This window comes from Phocoena sinus, chromosome 19 (genome assembly GCF_008692025.1).
Source record: "Phocoena sinus isolate mPhoSin1 chromosome 19, mPhoSin1.pri, whole genome shotgun sequence".
Lineage (NCBI taxonomy): Eukaryota > Metazoa > Chordata > Mammalia > Artiodactyla > Phocoenidae > Phocoena > Phocoena sinus.
The window spans coordinates 44,684,325-44,708,492 of NC_045781.1; the positions used below are offsets into that span (position 1 = coordinate 44,684,325).

The following is a 24,168-nucleotide window of genomic DNA, read 5'->3' on the forward strand; positions in this document are numbered from 1 at the left end:
TCTCATGGTTTTTGAGTATTTTGAAAAGCAAGTAAAACTTTCAAAAAATAAGGAAATCCTCAACACTGTAATAAAAGTATGTTACATAGTCTGCAACATTCATTACATAGATTAGATGTATTTGAATCTAATTTTAGAAATGTTTCAGATATAAAGCATTTGGAAAATAATAAACCTTCACTTACCTACTACCTAGTCTAAGAAATAAAACATCACTAGTATAGCTGAAGTTTCCTGTGTATCACTGCCCTGATCATATTCCCCTCCCTCCCAGATGTGCCGCTGTGTTTGGATTTGATCGTTATCTTTTACATTCATGTTCTTTCTTATTCTCTTACTGCATTTTTAAAATTGAAGTATAGTTGATTTACAGTGTTTCAGGTATACAGCAAAGTGATTCAGTTATATATATACTCTTAATGCATTTTTGTAGTATCTCTAAAGAATAGGCACTTTCATGTGTTTTAAACCTTTATAAGTATTGATACTGTGTATCTTTCTTCAACTTATTTTTTGCTCAGTTATTTTATGCAAGAATAATTTGTTCATATAGCCAACATTATGGCCAACATTTGTTTAGTGATTACTGGGTGCCAGGCACTTTTCTAAGAATTTTACATGTATTCTAATTTAATTCTTGTAACAATCCATTGAGGTAGGTACTTCACACACACTCCCGCCCCCCATTTTGCAGATGAGGACACAACTCTGAGAGGTTAAGCCATTTACACAAGGACACACAGCTAATAAGTGGTGGAGCTGGGGTTCAAACCTAGGTAATTTTACTCCAGGGTCATCATTTTAAACAATGACAGGGTCATTGGATAAGGATAAGGATGCACAATCTCTTAACAGTTCTGAAATCCCCAAAATACTGAAAACCAGATGTTCTTCATAATTCTTTTGGTGTTAAAGTCTGATCTGACCAGATATGAGGCTGTTTATAATATTTATTTCTCTCATTTGGTGTGAATATTCTTATGTGTTACTGCAGAAATATTGTTTGATAATGGAACTATGTCTGCTGCTCCAGACATAGTGGGCAAATTATGACATACAGTGTCATAATACAGTGTAGGTACTGTATTACCTTTCTAAAATTCAGGAAGTTCTCAGTTCTCCCTAAAAGGTTTTGGATGAGTAATTGTGTACTGGTACTGTGCTACAAATATCTTTCTGTATGGGATTTTGGATTTGTTCGGCTGATCCAGAAATCACTAAATTTCACAAAAGAAAAAATTTCTAATTATACTGAGTTTGGCCATGACAAAATTTGGCTTATACAATTTTCTGTTCTGTCATTGATTAGCAATTTCTGCTTTTTATTGTGTGGCTGGAATTTAAAAATCTGTTTTCCTCAGTCGACTGAGATCTTAAGGACAGAGACTGTGTCCTTGCCAGTCCCCAGCACCTATTGCAATGCCTGGCATAGAGAATGCTCAGCAAATATTTGTTGAATGAGTGATTGGCACTTACTGGTATAACGTGTTTCCCTTACGTGTTACTTAGGTCATCTCTGGGGTAGTGTGACTAATTGAATTGAACAAGGAGGAAAACGAAGAGGTGCACGAAGCTAACTTCTGATTCCAAAGTTTTTACATTCTCCCTTTCCATTTTGAAATGGATTTAAATGATGCTAATGTTGATGTCATTTATGATGTTGTATTCTCTGTTTTATAACTGTAGTCTAATGGGCCCTGAACTGTTAAACTTTTTTTTTTCATTTTCATTTTCTGATTAAAGACCTTGATCCTGCTGCTTTCTGAATTCAGGATTTTCAAACTTAATGGCTGTATTTCAGTTAAGTATAGTATATTTTGCTCCTTATTGGAGTTTGGTTTAGTTTATTATCTCCTTGTACAGAGATGCCTGTACAGATGCTTTGACTGTACAAACAGTCAAATAAAGGGAGTACCTTTGATTTATAAATAATGATACTTTTTAAATTGACAAACTGAGAATAGGATGATATGTAATGTGATCATCAAATATTTGTTCTCATAGATTTTTTTTTTGAAAGAGTTGTGAACTTTCTCCAACAGCCCTTTTTTTTTTTTTTTTTAATTTATTTTTGGCTGCATTGGGTCTTCATTGCTGCATGCACGCTTTCTCTAGTTGTGGTGAATGGGGTTACTGTTCTTTGCGGTGTGTGGGCTTCTCATTGTGGTGGCTTCTCTTGTTGCGGAGCATGGGGCTCTAGGCAGTTTCAGTAGTTGCGGCATGTGGGCTCAATAGTTGTGCCTCGTGGGCTCTAGAGCACAGGCTCAGTAGTTGTGGCACACAGGCTTAGTTGCTCTGCAGCATGTGGGATCTTCCCGGACCAGGGCTCTGACCCATGTCCCCTGCGTTGGCAGGCAGATTCTTAACCACTGCACCACCAGGGAAGTCGCCCACAGATTTTTAAAGCTGATTCGATACCCTTATTTTTTAGTTGATGGAACAGAGACTTGGAGAAGTCAGGCGGTTTTGCCCTAGGTAGCTTGGCCGACAATGGTGGTTGATTATTAGGATCTTTCTTTTATTGTTTTGGTGCTAACATTTCTTTTAAATATGTTCTTTGTAGAAACAGTGTCTGAGGGATATTCAACATGTTAAGAGTATGTATTTGAAAGATTTAAGAACTTTGTCATTCAAATCTTCATTCAGAATATAAACACCATAATCTCTAAGGTTTATTAATGTAAGAAGACTTGGGGAGGAGGCCAGAGGAGAGGCTACCTTACTAGGCCCAATTCTGTAGCCCAGTGATTTTTCCTTCCATTTGTTTAATTCTTTGACTTTAATTGCTACTACTTCCAATGCATAGTTCCTGTGGTGTGCCCTCCCTCCTTTCAGTGATTTGGCCAAAACGTAGACACAAGCTTTTTTTTTTTTTTAATTTTATTTATTTATTTTTGGCTGTGTTGGGTCTTCGTTTCTGTGCGTGGGCTTTCTCTAGTTGCGGCAAGCGGGGGCCACTCTTAATCGTGGTGCACGGGCCTCTCACTGTCGCGGCCTCTCTTGTTGTGGAGCACAAGCTCCAGACACGCAGGCTCAGTAGTTGTGGCTCACAGGCCTAGTTGCTCCGCGGCATGTGGGATCCTCCCAGACCAGGGCTCGAACCCGTGTCCCCTGCATTGGCAGGCAGACTCTGAACTACTGCGCCACCAGAGAAGACCAGACGCAAGCTTTTTGATTTTCTCTTTTGCAGGATTTGAAATGGCTGGAATTTTAGAATAGACTTTCTTACATATCTAAGGTAGAAATATAGTTTTGTTTATTTATGTTTGGCTGTGTTGTGTCTTTTTTGCTGCACGCGGGCTTTCTCTAGTTGCGGTGAGCTGGGGCTACTCTTCGTTGTGGTGCACGGGCTTCTCATTATGATGGCTTCTCTTGCTGCGGAGCACGGGCTCTAGGCGTGCAGGCTTCAGTAGTTGTGGCATGCGGGCTCAGTAGTTGTGGCTCGTGAGCTCTAGAGCGCAGGCTCAGTAGTTGTGGCTCACTGGCTTAGTTGCTCCGCGGCATGTGGGATCTTCCTGGACCAGGGCTTGAACCCGTGTACCCTGAATTGGCAGGCGGATTCTTAACCACTGTGCCACCAGGGAAGCCCTAAGGTAGAAATAAAGAGAAATACAAGTTCTCAAAGATTTGTCATTGTCCCTCTCCATGTAATTAAAGCATTATCCTCTTTTAGTCTCAGTTCACCTGTTTAGAAGTCCAAAAGGAATATAGCTTAACAGGCTTAACAGACAGCTTTTCTGACCTGCCTGTGTTTGGAAAGCACTGCGTTTCAACATGCCACTCAGGAACTCCTTTCTAGACAGCTTGACACCTTCACAGCTTCATGGGGGTTAGCTCAGTAGAGCACCTTTTAGTTCCCTGTCACCCATCCCTACTTTACTGGCAAAGAACATGACTTCATCTTTCAGGTGAGACCTGCCTTCAGCCACCCCTTAAATAAGTGTTTGCTATTATCTTTTATAGGCTGAACAGTTTTGTTTCATTAGCAGTTAAATGTGTCTTAAAGCAAGTTGGAACAATTAGTAACTTTCTCACTAGCCTACTTAATATCCCAAGTGTATATTATTATACCTGGTCAAAAAGGTCTAAATTGTTTAATTGAAGGCTTTTTTGTTTACTTTTTAAAAACTCTAATTTTTTAGTTAACATACGGTAAAATTGACCTTTTTTGGAGTGTACAGTCCTGTGAACTTTAACACATGTATAGATTTATGTAATAACCACCACAATTAGCATACAGTTCTATCATCTCAGAAAAACTTCCACAGGCTGTCCCTTTTTAGTCTCCCCAACCTTAACCTCTGGCAACCATTGATCTGTTCTCCATCATTATAGTTTTGTCTTCTTCAGAATTTCATATAAATGGAATCATTCAATATGTAACCTTTTCTGAGACAGTTTTCTTCATTAGGCATAATACCTTAGAGCTGTGTAATGCCATGTAGCAATAGTTTGTTCCCTTTTAAATTGCTACATAGTGTTCCATTTTTATGGATTTACCGCATTTTATTTCCAGTTTTTGGCAATTATGAACAGAGCTGCTATAAACATTTATGTATAGGTTTTTGTGTGAACAAAAGTTTTCATTTTTCTATGATAAATTCCAAGTTGTGGGATTGCTGGGTCATATGGTAAGCGTATGTTTTAAGTTCATAAGAAACTGTCAAACTGTTTTCCAGAATGGCAGTACCATTTTGCATCCCCTCCAGTGGTGTATGAGAGTTCCATTTGCTCTGCATCCTCCCCAGCACTTGGTGTTTTAGCCACTCTAATAGGTGTGTAGCAGTATCTTACTGTGGTTTTAATTTGTATTTCTCTAATGCCTAATGTAGTTGAGCATCTTTTAAATATGCTTATTTATTATCCTTATACCTTTTTGGTAAAGTATCCATTTTAATCTTTTGCCTGTTTTAAAAAATTGGGTTGGTTTGTTTTAACTGTTGTGTTTTTTTTTTTTTTTTTTTTGCGGTACGCGGGCCTCTCACTGTTGCGGAGCACAGGCTCCGGACGCGCAGGCTCAGCCGCTCCGCGGCATGTGGGATCTTCCCAGACCGGGGCACGAACCCGTGTCCCCAGCATTGGCAGGCAGACTCTCAACCACTGTGCCACCAGGGAAGCCCTAACTGTTGTGTTTTTAAGAGTTCTTTAGGGCTTCCCTGGTGGCGCAGTGGTTGACAGTCCGCCTGCTGATGCAGGGGACGCGGGTTCGTGCCCCGGTCCGGGAGGATCCCACATGCCGCGGAGCGGCTGGGCCCGTGAGCCGTGGCCGCTGGGCCTGCGCGTCCGGAGCCTGTGCTCCACAACGGGAGAGGCCGTGACCGTGAGAGGCCCACGTACCGCAAAGAGTTCTTTATATGTTCTGAATACATAACATGTCCTTTGTTGATATGTGATTTGCAAATATCCCAGTCTCTGTAACTTGTCTTTTCATTTTCTTAGTAGTGTTTTTCATAGCACAAAAGTTTGTACTTTTTATGAAAAAAAAGTACAGTTTTATCATTTTTTTTCTTTTGTGGGTTGTGCCTTGGTATAATGTCCAAGAATTCTGCCTAACCCCAGGTCATGAAGGTTTTCTCCTATATTTTCTTCTAAAAGTTTTATAGTTGTATGTTTTACATTTAGATCTATGATCCATTTTGAGTTAATAGGTGTGAAATTTAGGTCAAGGTTCTTTTTTTTTTTGGCATATGGATGTCCAGGTGTGATGTGCATTGAGTTGTTCGTACTATTACCTAATTATCCTTCTAATGTTGTGGTGATATCCCCTCTTTCATTCCTAATAATTGGTAATTCGTATTGTTTCTGTTTTATCGTCTGGTCAGAGGTTCATCAATTTTATTGGTCTTTTCAAAGAACCAGGTTTTGGTTTCATTGACTTGATATATTTTTTTGTTTTTAATTTAATTGATTTCTGGATTTTTAAAAATTATTATTATTTGCTTTTTTTTTTAGTTCTTTTAGGTTTATTTTGCTATTTTTCTAGTATTGGTTTTTGTGTTTTTTTTTTTTGCTGCACCGCACAGCTCACGGGATCTTAGTTCCCTGACCAGGGTTGACCACGGATGACCTGGATTGAACCCGTACCCTCAGCAGTGAAAGCTTGGAGTCCTAACCACTGGACTGCCAGGGAATTCCCTCTAGTTTCTTAAAGTAGAACCTTATATTGTCAGATTGTTGACACGTTTCTTCTGTTCTTATACAAGCATTTAATGCTGTATGTTTCACACTAAGCACTGCTTTAGTGTATAACTCAGATTTTGATGTGTGTTTATGTTTTTGTTCACTGTATTTACGAATTTCCCTTGATATTTCCTCTTTTACCCATGGATTATTTCGGAATGTATTGTTTAATTTCCAAGTACACAGAGAGTTTTACAGTTACCTTTTTGTTACTGATTTCTAGTTTAATTCCCTTATAGTCAGAGACCATATTTTGTATAATTTCCATTTGTTTAAATTTATTAATGTTTTTTTTGGCTGCGTGGCTTGCGGAATCTCAGTTCCCCAACCAGAGATTGAACCCTGGCCACGGCAGTGAAAGCACCGACCCTTAACCACTGGACCGCCTGGGAATTCCCTTTTTTTTTTAATGGCCCAAGACATGGTCTATCTTGGTGAATGTTCTGTAATTGAGAAGAATGTATATTCTGTTGTTGTTGGTTGGGGTGTTCTATAGATATTGGTTAGATCCAGTTAGTTGACAGTGGCATTCATGTCTTTTACACCTTTGCTGATACTCTGTCTATAGTTCTATTCTTAGAAAGCATGTTGAAGTCTCTAACTATAATTGAGTGGTGGTTTATTTTTCCTTTCATATCCGTCAATTTTTGCCTCATGTATGTTTTAGCACTACTGTCGAATATGTTTGCAATTAGGATTGTTGTATTTTCTTGGCGAATTCACCCTTTATCAAGCAGTGGGAGGATAGGGAGTGACTTACGCCATGCTCTTAGGATCACAGCTCCTCTGGTCAGAAGAGCAAAGTCTCCCTTTCCCCGTTTCTAGGTGCCTGCCTGGCTGTTACTGCCATTGCTTTTCTGCCACAGCCAGCACCGTTGCAGTATTGCCTAGGGGCACGGGTGGAGTGAAGGACAAAACTAAACAAAAGAGAGCCTTTTCCTCCACTGTCGTTTATATTTCTTTCCCTGCTCCTTGGACCAGAAAGAGAGGGTTTTTCTTAGAGTTCCTTCTCTGTACCCAGCGAGCACTTCTGGGTTTTGGGCTGCCCTTGGGTACAAGCTGGGCAATACTGGAGGAAAATGATAGATTTTAGTCTGCTTGCTGTCATTTATTTTTCAGAGTCCTCAGGTAGCTGTGGCATGCATTTTGTCGAGGATTTTAGTTGCATTCAGAGGAGAGAGAGGCAGGAGTCTCCATGGAGTGTTGTTTATACCCATCTTCACTGGAACTAGAACTTTTTGTTTAGTTTTGATCTTAGAATATATTCTGAAATATACTAAATATAAACTAAATTCTGTACTATGTAAATAAACTTTTGTTTTTCATTCATACCTATGTGGACAAAAAAAAAATGTTGCCTGCCATTTCAGTAAACAAAGAGCGTTTCCAGCCATCAAGCCATCAGCCACTGTTGCCCCTGCAGCCCCTCAGTGGTGCACCCTGAAGGGAATTCAGGATGGAAAAAAACAGGATACCAGCCCTCAGTAGTTAAGATGCATATCAAAGGAATGATTTCAGTAAACCTAGACTCTTGCATTTTCCCATACATAGAAAAGCACTAAAATCATTAACTTAAGATGTTGTTTTTTGTGATTAACATCTTTTTTTTTTTTCTTTTTACGGTACGCTGGCCTCTCACTGTTGTGGCCTCTCCGGTTCCGGAGCACTCTGGACACACAGGTTCAGCGGCCATGGCTCACGGGCCCAGCCGCTCCTCGGCATGTGGGATCTTCCCAGACCAGGGCACGAACCCGTGTCCCCTGCATCGGCAGGCGGACTCTCAACCACTGTGCCACCAGGGAAGCCCCTGTTGAGGCTTTTTGACTTTTGAAAAGCTTTTGGTTATGAACAATTTCTAATACACATGAAAATAGAGAATAATATAATATACCATCATGTATTTATCGTATACCTTCATCAGTGATCAATATTTTGCCCATTTTGTTGCATATTTTTCTCTCCTATTTTCCTTCCTCAATATTTTTTCCCCCGGGAGTATTTTCTTTTTTTAATATTTATTTATTTATTGCTGCATTGAATCTTAGTTGCAGCACTTGGGATCTTCATCGCGGCATGCGGGATCCTTCTTTGCGTGCGGGCTCTTTGTTGCAGTGCTTGGGCTTCTCTCTAGTTGTGGCACACGGGCTTAGATCCTCGACCAGGGATCAAACGTGCGTCCCCTGCATTGGAAGGCGGATTCTTAAACCCTGGACCACCAGGGAAGTTCCTCCCTCGGGAGTAGTTTAAAACAAATCCTAGCAATCATATTATTTCATGTATATATAATGTTTATTTATTTATTAAAAAAAATTTTTTTTTTTTGGCCTCACCGCACGGCATGTGGGATCTTATGTCCCCCTGCATTGGAAGTGCTGAGTCTTAACCACTGGACTACTGGGGAAGTCCAATATAATGTTTATTTTTGAAGTATTGGGAAGAACTCTTGGAGTTTTAATACCAGGTTCAGGTGCTAGCTCTGTCAGCTACCGCCTTTGTGACGTTAAGCAAGTTGAATAGTTGCTCTAAGACCAAGTTTCATCAAAGGCAAAGTGGGGATAATGATTTTCTGCCCTTACTTTCAAAATGATCTAAGGAACAAATGAGATGATGAAGATAATAAATGTAGAAGTGCTTTGTAAACTACAAACGCTAGACCCTTGAATAGTTCTTTTAAAAAGTAACAAAACAGGGGCTTCCCTGGTGGCGCAGTGGTTAAGAATCTCTCTGCCAGTGTAAGGGACACGGGTTCGAGCCCTGGTCCGGGAAGATCCCACATGCCGCGGAGCAACTAAGCTCGTGCGCCACAACTACTGAGCTCTGCACTCTAGAGCCCACGAGCCACAACTACTGTAGCCCACGTGTTTAGAGAGCCCATGCTCTGCAACAAGAGAAGCCACCTCAATGAGAAGCTTGCACACTGCAACAAAGAGTGGCCCCTGCTCACCCCAACTAGAGAAAGCCTGCAGGCAGCAACGAAGACCCAACACAGCCAAAAATAAATAAATAAAATAAATTTATTTAAAAAAAAAGTAACAAAACAGCCTTATACAGGTAGTTTTGCATAGTTCAGGACACACAATCTTAAGAGGGCCAATATACCAGAGCATATCAGTACCTAGGGAACTTTTCTAAATTCCTAATGTACTATCCCTACCTTGAGGATTGATACCATAGTGAACTGATTGGAGTGGGACATCCTCCTGGTATATTAGATTAGAACAACATTGAAAATCATTGGTTTAGGATTCCACAGCTAGTATGTACTGAAGGTGATTGTAATGATTATCTAATTCTATCATTTTTCTTAACTTTGAGGTATAATATGTATAAAATAAAATGCAACTGTTTTAAGTATACAGTTTGGTGAATTTCAAGAAGTGCATATATCCATTTCTATCACCCCAGAAGATTTCCTTGCATCCCAGTCCAGTCCCTGTCTTTATCCTCTCAGGTAATCATTGATCTCTTTGCCATCACTGTAGGTGAGACTTGTCTTTCTTAGAGTTTCATATAAGTGAAATCATACAACATGTACTCTCTTGTTCTTGTTTCTTTTGCTCAGCAGAATGTTTTTGAGACTCTTGTATGTTGTGTATTGGTTCTGTTTTATTCTGAGAAGTATTCTTTTATAGGGGTATACTGATTATGATTCACCTGTTTATGGACATTTGGGTTGTTTCCAGTTTGTGGCAATTATAAATGAAGCTTCTTTGAACATTTGTGTACATGTCTTGGTGAGAATATATATTTTCATTTCTCTTGGGTAAATACGGAGTGGATTTGCTGAATCATATGCCAAGTGTATATTTAACGTTATATGAAGTTGCCAAACTGTTTTCCAAAGTATTTGAACCATTTTACATTCCCATGAGCAGTCTGTGAAAGTTCATTTGTTCTATATTTTTGCCTACAATTTTAGCCATTCTAATGGTGTGGAGTGATATCTCTTTATAGTTTAATTTGCATTTCCCTGCTGACTGATGATGTTAGCATCTTTTCATGTGCTTACAGCCATTCATATACCTTCTTTTGAGAAGTGTCTATTCAAATCTTTTCCCCATTTTTAAGTAAGATTGTTTTATTTTTGAGTTGTAGAACTATATATTCTAAATACAAGTCCTTTGTAGGATAGGAATTGTATTATTTCTCTTTCTGTGGCTTGCCTTATTTTTATAATGACATCTTTTGAAGGGTAAAAGTTAAAATTTTTTATAAAATGCGAGTTATTAATTATTTCTTTTGTATTTTTTGCTTGTGTATGAAATGATTGCTTAAACTTACATTTCCAAAGATTTCCTTCTGTGTCCCATTTTGAGTTAATTTTTGTATATTGTGTGAGGTTAGGGTCCAGGGTTAATTTTTTTCTTCTCATGTAGATATCCAGTTGTGCCAGCACCATTTGTTGAAAGACTGTCCTTCCTCCTATTGAATAACCTTGGCCCCTTTGTTGAAAATCAGTTGAACATATTTGTGTAGGTCTATTCCTAAACTTACTGTTTCGCTCCATTGTTCTCTGTCTGTCCTTAAATTAAGTTCCACAGTGTCTGGATTACTGTAGCTTTGTAGTATTTCTTGAAATTAGGTAGTGCAAATTCTCCACCTGTGGGGTTTTTTTTTCGTAATTGTTTTGTCTATTATAGGTCCTCTGTTATTATTATTACTTTTAAAAATATTCGTGAGAATATGACACCAGTAGTCTTTTGGACAAAAATTTGTCACCTGCCATTTCAGTAAACAAAGGATGTTGTAGCTGTGAAACCATCAGCCACTGCAGCTGTCCCGCATGGTGCACCTTGAGGGGAATTCGGGATGGAGAAAAACAGGATACGGGCCCTAGATAGTTAAGATGCATATCAAAGGAATGATTTGAGTCAGCCCAGACTCTTGCATCTTCCCATACATAGAAAAGCACTAAAATCATTACCTTGAGATGTCTGTTTTTGTGATGTTCAACTACATGTTTTTTTTTTCCACAGCAAAACCTCCTATATATCCTGGCTTCTCCCTTACTTCTTTGGAAGAGCTATCTGAGATGCTGTATCCTGGGCATCAGTAATGCCCTGAATAAAACATAGTTCTCAGCTCTTAGGTTGTGCGTTTTTTTCAGTTGACAGTTTTGTATGCTGAGATCAGTTTATTATTTTTTTCCTCGTCACATTTTCAAAGAGTACCTAGGATACTGAGATGATTATGCTTCTTGGAAAGGTGTTTAAATCTGATATTTGGTCTTTTCTCCTAAACTTTCATTTTGTTGAATTGAGCTTTAATTATGATCATATTCAGTATTTCTCTGATACTTTGTTGAGCTTTGTTGAGTTTAACAACAGTTGAGCAGAAAATATCTGTCTTCTTAAAGGTTAGGCATAGGCCTTTCCTTAATTTAAGGATTGCCTAAAGATTTGGGTTGAGTTAGTTCCTAAGATAGTTTGATATTAGTGATAGGCTTTACGTCATTGGTGTATTTTATGTCTTATTTTGCTTTAGTTAATACTTAACATTTTTATTTGTGTTCTTTCCAGAGGTTTAATGAATTGAGGGGTTTGTATGTAATAGCTTTGCTGGAACTTTGTGTTACTGGACTCAGCAAGTCTTAAATTCTTAAAAATCAGAAATATGTGTGGGAAGTTGTGTGAATGGTTTTGGTAGTAAAAAATGTGAACGTCTTTATTTAATGTCTTTCCATATCCAGAGGATGCCAGCCCCCATCAGATTGCGGGAGCTGATCCGGACCATCCGGACAGCCCGAACCCAAGCCGAAGAACGAGAAATGATCCAGAAAGAATGTGCTGCAATTCGGTCATCTTTTAGAGAAGAAGACAATACATACCGGTGTCGGAATGTGGCAAAATTACTATATATGCACATGCTGGGCTACCCTGCTCACTTTGGACAGGTAGGCTGGGCTGAGACCACATCTAGCAAGGGTACTCTTATTTTAATGTCAATAGGTCAGGGATTGTTAGTCTTTCCTGTTGGGGAGGACAGGCTATTTTTGATGTCCTTGTAGTCTGATTATTGTGGACTGAGGGTAGAATTGAGAGAGAAAGCTGCAGACCTGGGAAGGCATGATATTACCATCAATTCCTTTCCATTGGGAATCTCTCATTATGTGGATTAGGGTATGTTTTAATGGTGGCAGTGAGTTTAAAGATTGACCGGGATTAACCAGTAGATTGTGATTGTTCTGACAGAGGGCCTGGACTATAAAGAGTATACATTTAAGAAAAGTTTGCTAAATGTTTTCTTATTTCCTCAGTGCAGTGATATTATGAGGAACACTCCAACAGATGTTTTTAAGTAAAAGAAATTAGGTGGTTGCCAAGTAATAGGATTTAAGGATTTTGTCCTAATTACCTCATTCCTTGATAGCTATAACCACTGTACAGGTCTGCCTCTTGATTTGCTCCCACATACAAACACATACAGCCAGTCTGGGCATGATATTCTTGGTGATAAGTGCTTTCTTCTTTCCACGTTTGTATGTGGTAAGGGAGATTGAGTCACAGAGAAGGCTATAGTGGGTTGCTTTTTAATTCTTATGAATGCTATTAAATTTTATTTCACTTAAGAATTTAATTATATGCTAAGTAGTCTTTTTATGGAAAAGACTGCAAAATCAAAAGAAGCAATGTGCAATATTAGGTACAAGTAGAAAAAAATACTACCCATATTTGCATTATTCAGAGATAATGTTGTTAATGTTTTGATGTATTTATCAGGAAAGATGGTCATCAGTTTATCTTCTGTTCAGCTCATTAACTTCAGTGGAAGGAAATTCCCTCATCCTTAGGTTAAAACAAAAAAGTAATGGGATTGGGCTTCCCTGGTGGCGCAGTGGTTGAGAGTCCGCCTGCTGATGCAGGGGACACGGATTCGTGCCCCGGTCTGGGAGAATCCCACATGCCGCGGAGCGGCTGGGCCCGTGAGCCATGGCCGCTGAGCCTGTGTGTTCGGAGCAAAAGTAATGGGATTGAATCTTACCAGGCTGACCTGGGTTACTTTTATGCTCATTTTGGGGCAGGAAATGAGATCAGCCTCTCTAGAAATACATGGTTGAGAGTGGGAGAGCATTAATTCCCCAAAGGAAAATTGAGGCGTTAATATCAGAGGAAAGGACCAGATACTAGGCAGTCAAAAACAACAGCTGTCTTCTATAAATAAACGTCATATGCTTTTTCTATATCAGAAATGGATCTAGGTGTGGTTATGCATGTAGTATGTGACATAATTAGTATAAAGCAAGTAGATATTCATATATTCTTTTTGGTTGATTTTAAGTAGACTCATTAAGTTAGATAGTCAAGTGAAGGGAAGACTCCTGATCCTTCCACTCAGAGTGTACTGCTGTTAACATCATGGAAACAGTAGATTTATATACTCCAAAGGGTGTACTTTATTTATTTATTTATTTACTGATTTTTGTGATACGAGGGCCTCTCACTGTTGTGGCCTCTCCCGTTGCAGAGCACAGGCTCCGGACGCGCAGGCTCAGCGGCCATGGCTTACAAGCCCAGCCGCTCCGCGGCATGTGGGATCTTCCCAGACCGGGGCACGAACCTGTATCCCCTGCGTCGGCAGGTGGACTCTCAACCACTGCGCCACCAGGGAAACCCCAAAGGGTGTACTTTAAAGACAAACTCTTGAATTTAAAATCATAGGATAGACTTTGGTGATATTTCATTTTGTAAAGGAGCTTTCTCTATATATCTCTAAGATTTATTTTTATAACATGTTTAAATAAAACTGCTTTTCAGGTCTGTCTAGGTGTTTTGGAACTTAATTAGATAAAACATTTAAGTCTTAGGCGGAGAGTGTTCACACTCAAGGAAAGTTTTGATACAAAAAAAATAAAGATTTTTCTGAGTGGGAATAGGAATCATAATTTTAAGGCCCTCATTCTGTTTGGATAAGGGAATAAGGGAATTCAGACATTCCCTCTGAATAAGTCACGGCCCTATCCGTATCAGTAATTTGGTACCCTACCCATTGGAATTGCCTTTATTATGTACCCATAAAAAGGTTCCTATCAAGATTCTCTCTCCTGCATATATGAATCACAGTGTCATTTTCATTTAATTATGTGTAAAAACAGCCAGCCTTTAATTACATGTTATTTGTTAGATGTGCACTGTTCATTATGATAGCCACTAGTTGTGTAGCCAGTGGTCTTTGGAAATGTGGCTAGTTCAACTGAGGTGAATATTAAAGGAAAATAAATTTTGGGTGGGTACTTGATGCAGTTATTGGAAAACTTTTAAATATGTTTTAAAACTTGGGTATGTGAATCTATTTATCAGTTGTGAGTTTTATGAAATCTAAATACAGTTCACATATTTCTGATGGATATGTAGTGTACAAATTAAGATGTGCTGTAAGTGTAAAATACATACTGTATTTAGAAGCCTTAGTACAAAAGAAAGATGTAAAATAGCTAACAATTTATATGCTGATTATATGTTGAAATGATATTTTAGATATATTGGGCTGAATAAAATATATTATTAAAGCTAATTTCACCTGTTTCTTTTTCACTGCAGTATCTAACATGATACTGTACAACAGAAATTAAATATGAGCCAGATGTATAATTTAAAAATTTCTAATAACCATATTTTAAGAGTCTTATTTAAATTTTGCAATAAAACCCATGAGGTAGATAGTATCCTCATAGTACAGATGAGGAAACTGAAATTTAGAGTTTAAGTGACTTGTTTAAACTGAAATTTAGAGTTTAGTGTTTAGAAATTTAGAGTTTAGACTTAAGTGACTCAACCTTGTATAACTCTAAAACCTATTCATTCTTTGTGTTTAGTTTAAATCTATAAATAGCTATTTGTATTAAGTTAATTATTTTAGCCCTGCCTTGCAGTAAAAAGGATTTGAGATGGCCTATGTTACCAGCATCTATTTAAAAGGGAAAAAGAATAGTAGAAGGTAAGAGTTAGGAGAAGGAAGAATTCAGAACACAAGGCCTGTGTAGTTGCTGTTAGGGAGGCAGCTCAGGCAAGAAAAAAAAGATTCAGTTATGTGGTTGTTATTACTAGAATTTAAGAGCACAGCTGCGGGAACCAGACTGCCTCGATGTGAATTGGCTTTGTTACTTTGCTCTCTGTGTGGTTTTGAGCAAGAACCTATTAACCTTTCTTGTTTCCTCATACGTAAAACGGGGATATTCGTGATACTACTTTATAGGGTTATTCTAAAGGTTAAGTAAATTAATAAATGTTAAACATTTATGTTTTGTTCTTAAAAAACTGTCAGACATTACCAATTTTACCATTTCCTAAGGGACAGCAAACAAAATTTAGGAAAAGTACTGAATTCTAAAAGGGATGTTCTTTCGTGGGTCTTTTATTTAGGGCTCTTTTAGTAATGTAAGAGACAGTATCCTCAACATTTTTACAGCAAAAGCAATGATAGATTTCCTGTAGGGTGTGTAACCTTTCACGTGTCTGGCTTAAACACAACCCAGAAATAAAGTTGAATATCTGAAGAAGTGGGTAGATTGCAGGAGTAGAAAATGGTGACTCAGGGCCCAAATTCTTCACAGATGTATTTTGTTTGTCCTGCACAGTACTTAAAATTGTTTTGAGTTTGCTGCCTATGTATAAAAATCAAAGAACTTCTCATGGAAATCTGGATTTCTAGTTTCTCTGGGAAAGTCAGAGGATTTGGCAACACTGGATCCACATTTTCACATGGTAGTAGTAGGCTAGGGACCTTCTCCAGGCTGGGCATGCATTCTGTTTCTCCCCAGTTCCATCCTGGCCTGCTGTACCCAATTACCTGTCTGCAATAGTCTTCCTCTCCATCAATATAGTATAGTATAGCATTTCACTTCCTTAGGTTCTCTAATAAAGTTTTACAGTATTCTCCATAAGGTCTTACACATCTTTGGTGAAACTTATTGCTAGGTTCCTTGGAGCTCTTGTTCCTATTGGAAATAGCATTCTTTAAATTTTTTAATAATTATGTTGTAGGTATATAGAAATATAATTAATTTTTGTCTATTTATCTGCCTAGCAACATTACTTAGTTCTAAGAGTCCCTGTGGACTCTGTTGTTTCCATAATGGTCAACAATACTGTCTGCAAATGATGGCAGTTCCCTTCCTTTTCCATCCTTAAACATTTTCTTATTTCCTTATTATACTGTACATGTAGAACAATATTGAAAAGAAGAGGTGATAGTAGGCATCCTTGCCTTGAGCACACTTAAGCTCAGATTGTGGTCTCCAAATACCCTTTTATTCTAAAAGGGTCAGGCCCATTAGAAAGATGGCTGATCCCAAATCTGGGGCAGGAAATGTACAAAATAAGCTTGGACTGTTGTACTGCACCAGAAGTCAAGAAAAACTACAGAGGTCATTTTAAAAGGATATGGTAGCCACAAGAGGAGGCTGTCATGCCTCAAAATGAGAAAGTTTGAGCTTTTAATAAAAGTAATAATTGTAGTTGAAACATACCAAGTAAGTTTATATCAGTGAGTTCATAATAATTAAAAAAATTTTTTGAAAACTTCATTGGTCATCTTTGGAGGATACTAGGGAACTGACTCATTATTTTGAAAACTGATAAATGAAAGAAACAAACATTTATCATGCCTTTCCTTACCAGTAGTTCCTTGTAAAGGAATTATTGCTAAGTTCCTTCTGAAGGAACTATTGGTGATCCAATGGTATACATAGAGAAATTGCTCCTTAGAGGAATAATCCAGCTAATGAAGAAGGAATGGAAGAATTAGGATATTACCATTTTGCAATTCCTGATGATCGTCGGTGCTGCTCATGTCACAGGAGAGACAACCACCAGAAATAATTATATGCCTCCTGATGAAAGTTCATACCACCACCTGTGAATTATATTTGCTAAATCAAAACAAAAGAAAAACTGATAAACCTGAATCTGATCAAGCCTCCTTGTCTGTTTAAAAAGAGACGTTTTATAAGTGTCCATTGTAGTTTTGTTTCTGTTAGGAAAGCATTGGGAACAATCTGTATCTCCACAAAAAGAGTAGGTAAGTTGGGCTTCCCTGGTGGCGCAGTGGTTAAGAATCTGCCTGCCAATGCAGGGGACATGGGTTTGAGCACTGCTCCGGGAAGATCCCACATGCCACGGAGCAGCTAAGCCTGTGTGCCACAACTGCTGAGCCTGCGCTCTAGAGCCCGTGAGCCACAACTACTGAGCCCGTGTGACACAACTACTGAAGCCCACGTGCCTAGAGTCTGTGCTCCGCAACAGGAGAAGCTACGGCAATGAGAAGCCCGCGCACCGCAATGAAGAGTAGCCCCCGCTCGCCACAACTAGAGAAAGCCCACGTGCAGCAACGAAGACCCAACACAGCCAAAAATAAAATAAATAAAATAAATAAATTTATTTTAAAAAATGAATAGGTAAGTTGTATATTCATACCTGGGATACTCTATAGCAATGAATATGACTGAATTAGAGCTTCTTGTCTGGATGTGAGTAGTGCTCAAAAGATGTTGAGTGAAAAGAGCAGGAATACAATATGATACTTTGTGTAAAGTCTAAAACGTTCAGAAACAATTGTCTCTACATGTATAGCTAAGGACATGACATGACAATGATCAACAGCAGTTTTGAGTTTTGGTCAGTCCTGGGATAGAGAGAGGGATATTCAGAGGGATTCAGTTGAATTTGTAATATTAAATTTATTAAAATAAATAGGGTAAAATGTTAAGATTTGATAAAGCTCGTTGGTGGGTCAAATTTTTGAGTAAAATATTTCATGATAAATTTTCTCAAGAGAAAAAAAAAAATGGGATACAATAGGAATGTTAATGCCAGAAGAATGAAAAAACAGGCTCTGGTCCATATAGATTTTATGTTGCCAAGCTACACAGTGGTAAAGCAGTTATAATCTTGTTCTTCAAAAATTGTGTGTGTGTGAGTGAGTGTGTGTGTGTGTGTGTGTATGTGTATAAACTGGAAAGTTATTTCTGAGCATTAAAATGAAATACAAGTAACTAAGACCTAACCAATCAATTGCAGATTGGTTAATGTTTACAATATTTTAATTGCATCTTTTCATCAAGATGATTGTTCACATCATAAAGCTCAATGTTAAATTAAAAGCAAATGTATATGTGCATTTGACCTTTTGGGAAATTGTTCTAAAAGCTAACAAAATGAGTGCAGCTTTTTCTAAAGGGCAACCAGATTAAATGCTGATAAAAGGCAATATATTTGTACTTGTACAATATATTTGTACTTCAGAAAAATGTAACAAGGCCAGAAACTTGGTACAGTTCTCCTATTAAAAATTGCTTTGAAATTCAAGGAAAATTGGAGCATTGAGTCATCTAGGAAAAGTATGTAAAAATTAAGTTGTTAGGCTTTCTCTCAAATCTACTCCATCAGAATATCCTGGGGGTGACATATATATATATAAAAAAAAAAAAAAAAAAAAATCTTAGAACCCTCCCAGGTGATTTTGATTAGTGATTTTTAAGGCACTGTATTTGTTCTAAAGGAGGCTGATAACTTAAGTCCCTTAAGGCTTGTTGCTTATGGCTTTCTGGAATGCTTCTGCTGAGAAAATATTCTGAGAAAAATTCAAGGATCAGCTGGAGAGAATTAGGGACGATTTGCCTTGGAAGACATGGAGTGTAGGACAGCTGTTAGGGCGCTGTCTTCCATGATGTGGCTCAGTTACCTAAGTGATAAGGAAACTAGGCCCAGATTGTTGAAATAACTCACTTAGGTCTCTTAGCTAGAACCAGGATAAGAGAGGCAAAGCTCCTAACTGGTTTCTTTCTGTTCCACTAAGTGTTATATAAAGAGATAGAAACCTTTCTCAGATGTTTTCTTAGTTTCTAACCTGAATTGGCTGCCCTTCCTACTTTGTTTTCACAGTAGCTTGTGCATGACTGTCACGGTATATATCTATCATATTTTATGATAAATATTCAAATGCTGGTTTTCTTTTATGTGTCCTTCTGTGTGTCAGTGAGAATGACTAGCACATTGGTTTGGACACAGCAGGAGCTTTCTAAATTAAAGGAAAACCACAGTGTCTCAAAACACTTGGAAAATAAATATAAAAAAATCAGTGAGTAGCAAAGAGTTACCACAGTCAACCCTTTGGGATGTAGGTGGGGGGAGAGGGAGAAGGTTGCTGTGGATAAGCAAGTATCAATATATTAAGACCTGTTGTTAAGGAAGAAATCGATAGTAGGTGAAGAATACAAAATAACTGTCAGCAGAAAAGAGCACAGCCCTTGTGGGGAATAGAGATAAGAAGGGAGCATACTACTTAACATGTTCCTACGGCATCGCAGGTATGATAGAATAACACAGTAATTGCTCATTATGAATTTAAGTTATCTTTAAAAGGTAGTTTCCATTTACTGAGTTATATTTTCATATGATTTTCTTAAATTTTTCAAAGGCTTTTTCATGAAATGATTCCAAGACTCAAATGCTTTTTTGCTGTTTTTTGAAATATATGTTTAACTTTGGAGGGGGAACAAATTATTTCAGTTGTTTTTTTCCTTTTTAATTATAATATTATTGTATTAACTTTTCTAACTACAAGTTAGATGTAAGTTCTCTTTATTCTGCAGTTTTTTCTCTCCCAGCCCAATATTATTTATCTTTGAAATAAATAATGACAGTTCATCGATGCAAAATTTAAAGGATACAAAAGGATATATGATGAAAACTCTGCTTTCTATCCTCTTCCAATCACTTAGTTTCCTTCCTTATAGGCAACTTGTGGTATTCATTTCTTGACTATACTTCTAGAGACATTTTATACATCTCCAGGCAATGGACATGTATATTCTCGCCTCTTCGAAAAATATATTGTAACATACTGTATGCACTGTCCACTTATTAATCTGTCTTGAAGATTAACCCATACCAATATATAAGCTTTCTTGTACTTATTTTTTTCCAACTTTATTGACATGCTCATGGTAGTAAATACAGCATAATATTCTGTTACATGTGTGAATCTATTTAACTGATGTCTTATTAATGGACATTTGTTTCCAATCTTACTGTTTAAAGTAATACTACAATGGAATAATATCCATTATTTTGCTCATGTGTGAATATAAATGCATTGTAAGTTCCTAAAAGTGGATTTGTTGAGTCAAAGGGTATGTGTGTTTGTAATTTAAATAGACCAAATCTTTCTTACTGCATCTTGTGCCAGTTTATACTGCCATTACTAATGTCCTTGCACTGTTACGACAGTTTTTTATCTTTGCTAATATAATAGGTTAAAAAGTGGTATCTCAATACGGTTTTGATTTGCATTTCTTTTTCTTTTTTAATAACTTCATTGAATCATATTTTGCATATCATATATCACACCCTTTTCAGGTGTACAGGTCAATGATGTTTTAGTTAATTTTCCTAGATGGGTTTGCATTTGTTTTATGAGGAGACTGAACTTCATTTTGTATGTTTGAATTATTTCTTAGTTTGAACTGTCTGTTCAAATTCTTTGACTTTTTATATTCGTTGTTGGTCTTTTTTTGGCGATACGCGGGCCTTTCACTGTTGTGGCCTCTCCCGTTGCGGAGCACAGGCTCTGGACGCACAGGCTCAGCAGCCATGGCTCACAGGCCCAGCCGCTCTGCAGCATGTGGGATCTTCCCGGACTGGGGCACGAACCTGTGTCCCCTGCATCGGCAGGCGGACTCTCAACCACTGCGCCACCAGCGAAGCCCCATTGTTGGTCTTTTTAAAAATAAGTTTGTAGAATCCTGTTGTATAGGATTTCGTGTCTGTGAAATGAGTTGCAAATATTTTTTCCAAGTTTGTCATTTATCTTTTGCTCACAGAGTTTGGGGTAAAAGCAAAAGTTTTCTGTTACCTTGGTGGTGGACTGTTTATGGTGGATTTAAAGCCAGATTTGTGGGTTAGCAGTGTTTCAGGTGGCAGTTTCAAGTAGCTTTAAGTGAGGAGCAGTAGTACTAGATGGAAGTTGAGGTTGTTGTCTAAGGGGTAGATACATTTAATTGGTTACTATTTTTTTTCTGTTCTGTAACTCTTGTAAGTGTTGAGTTGTGTTTTTAGTGATTGCTGCTCAAAAGTGGATGCCCTCTCCTCACATTTACTGACATCCCATTGTATTCTCCTCCAATCATTTTCTTTTTCAACATTTGAAAACCTTGATAACACTTTTAATGATGACACGTAGTACAGTCTGAGCTCTGTTTACTGGCCACTGTAAGTGTGAAGTGTGATCAGAGTTAATCCTTCACTGGAGTATGTATTTCAGAGGCCATTTCCAGTATATAATCTTGTATTTTCCCTGCAAATTTGTCACCTTCAAAAAAAAAACAGCAGCTCATTCTTAGAGCAAAGTCACTGTACCAACAGGAAATATTAGAAAAGAATTAATTTAGTATTTGTCCCTTTAATTTTAGTTTTTCTTTTGGCTATTTAGTTATTAGGTAAGTTTTAACAGCTGTCACAAAAAGCAACAAGTTGTACTCACCAGTCATCAATGACTTTTAGTGTGACTGTCTTAAAACTTGGCCTTTAAAAATATGAAGTAATATTAATGCCTGAGTGTCCTTCTCATTAGTTCACCTTAAGAAAAAAAATTTGGATAGTTTGTGTAATGCTTGCTGTTTGCCTGAAGCATGATTCAGTGAGGATGATAAACATTTCAGTGATACCTGATTCTTAGAACATTTTCTTCTACTGCTAAAATATTTATTTATAGAATGATTAAATGGGAAGATTTAAAAACCTTCAGTTTGAAAAAGAGAAAGATTTTTCTAATAACATTTTAACTTGTGATTTTCTCATTCACCTCAGCAGTAATTTTTCTGCTGACATTGTAAGAATGACTATAAACATCTTCTATTTCAGAAGTTGTTTTTGAAATTTAAATTGAATGTGTAGACGGAAGGGAAGGGTTGTTAGATAATCTTTGTTGATCTCAGAGGCATTTCAGTTTTCCTTGGGATCCTGGTTATTCTCCCTTTGAGGCTTCTTTGACTTGCTCATGATGGTGTAGTCATCCCACAACCTTTAGGTGTTTTCATTGTAGGTACATTGAGAGAGCAGTTTTTAGATAGCTCGAAACAGGTTTATTTGTAAACTCTTTTACATTTCTCAGTTTGACTTTCATACTTACAGGCAGATTCGTATGGGAAGTAGTCTCATGTGATCTTACATTCCTGTCTACACCAGTCTGCATCTGAGCCCCTTTCCTTGGAATACAGTGATTCTAAATGGGAGCATAGTTTGAAAAACCCCTCTTGAAGAGTCTAACTTGTGTATGCCCTTTGTAAACCACTGCCCGAGAGGGAATGTTTGGCCTCTTCCATGTTAGTCAAGATGGAATGATCAAGTATATCAGAGTGACTGTGATGTTCAAGAAAGGCTAAGTAGACAAACTGTTTAAATACAAGGACTCTTTTTTTTTTAATTGAAGTATTCTTGATTTACAATATTGTCTCAGGTGTATAGCAAAGTGATTGAGTTTTATATATATATATATTTTTTTTTCAGATTATTTTCCATTATAAGTTATTACAAGATATTGAATATAGTTTCCTGTGCTATACAGTAAATCCTTGTTCCTTATCTATTTTATGTATAGTAGTTTGTATCCGTTAATTACTCCTAATTTATCCCTCTCCCTCTCTCTTTCCCCTTTGGTAACCATAAGTTTTCTATTTCCTGAGTCTGCTTCTGTTTTGTAAGTAGATTCATTTGTATTATTTTTTAGATTCCACATATAAGTGATATCATATAACGTTCGTCTTTCTCTGACTTACTTCACTTAATGTGATAATCTCTAGGTCCATCCATTTTGCTGCAAATGGTACTATTTCATTCTTTTTTATGACTAATATTCCATTATATGTATATATACATATATATTTTTATACACATACACACACCACATCTTAAACCAGTCATCTGTTGATGGGCACTTGGCTTGTTTCCATGTCTTAGCTATTGTAAATAACTACACGGATTCTTAAGCTCTGAGGATTGTGTAAAGAATTATGTAAAGAAGAAATCATATAAAACATTTTAGGTTAATTCCATTACTGGGTTTTCCTCTGGCTTGTGTGTGTTTGTTTACTTCTGTATTTGATTTCCAAAACCTCACCTCTCCATAGTACTTGGTTCGAGCCCTAAATGTAGCACTTTCCACATTATGTTAAAGTTAGTTATTGTCTATCTCTTCTTCAGTTTACATTTCTGGTGTTTAGGACACTGTTTGGCACCTCCAGTTAACTGAGTTTTTGATATTCACAATAGGAACCAGACGTTAAATACACACATGAGCTTGGTGCTCGTTTACTATAACCTGGGAATTAAATTAGGAATTAGGTTTATTAAAACTTTATGACAACACTTTAGTAGTTTGTATGAATATGTAGATCTAAGGTAAACTTCACAGATTATTTGGATGGCAGATACCATAGGACCTTGACAAGATGATCTATTCCAGAACTTGATTATTATGATCAAGATATTGAACGATCTTAAACCTTTGCCTTTTATTTAGGTGGTTTGATGATACAGGTTATAACTATGTACTTTAGCTGACCATTGACTCTGGGTTAAAAACATTGCTTTCCTGATTATGGTAGCAATTTCTTAGATTTTTTTCTTTTCCTTTTTTCTTTCTTTCTTTTTAAAAATTATTTATTTTTTATTTGTAGTTGGAGTGCCTCAAGCTTATCGCCTCTCAAAAATTCACAGACAAACGCATTGGCTATTTAGGGGCAATGCTGCTGTTAGATGAAAGACAAGATGTCCATCTTCTCATGACCAACTGTATCAAGAAGTAAGTCTTAATTTCTTTCTTCCAATAACTACTTTGTACTTTTAGGTCTTTTTATAATAAGACATAAAAAGCTTCTATTTATTGATTTTATATTTATTGTCTAGAATGTATTTGAGCTGCTTTTGGTTCTATAGCTTATATGTAAAGAGGCTAAGCAAAGGATTAAAACTTCTGTAGGGGATAATTTAACTG

General features: G+C 37.4%; 1 protein-coding gene across 1 annotated transcript in view; it reads left to right on the top strand.

Moving 5' to 3' along the window:
* AP1G1 (adaptor related protein complex 1 subunit gamma 1) overlaps positions 1-24,168 on the top strand; it is an 80,983-nt gene that overhangs the window by 14,031 nt on the left and 42,784 nt on the right. The window contains 2 exon segments of the mRNA XM_032613059.1: positions 11,870-12,073; positions 23,852-23,976. Coding sequence (XP_032468950.1) covers positions 11,873-12,073; positions 23,852-23,976 — 326 coding nt within the window. The 5' untranslated portion in view covers positions 11,870-11,872.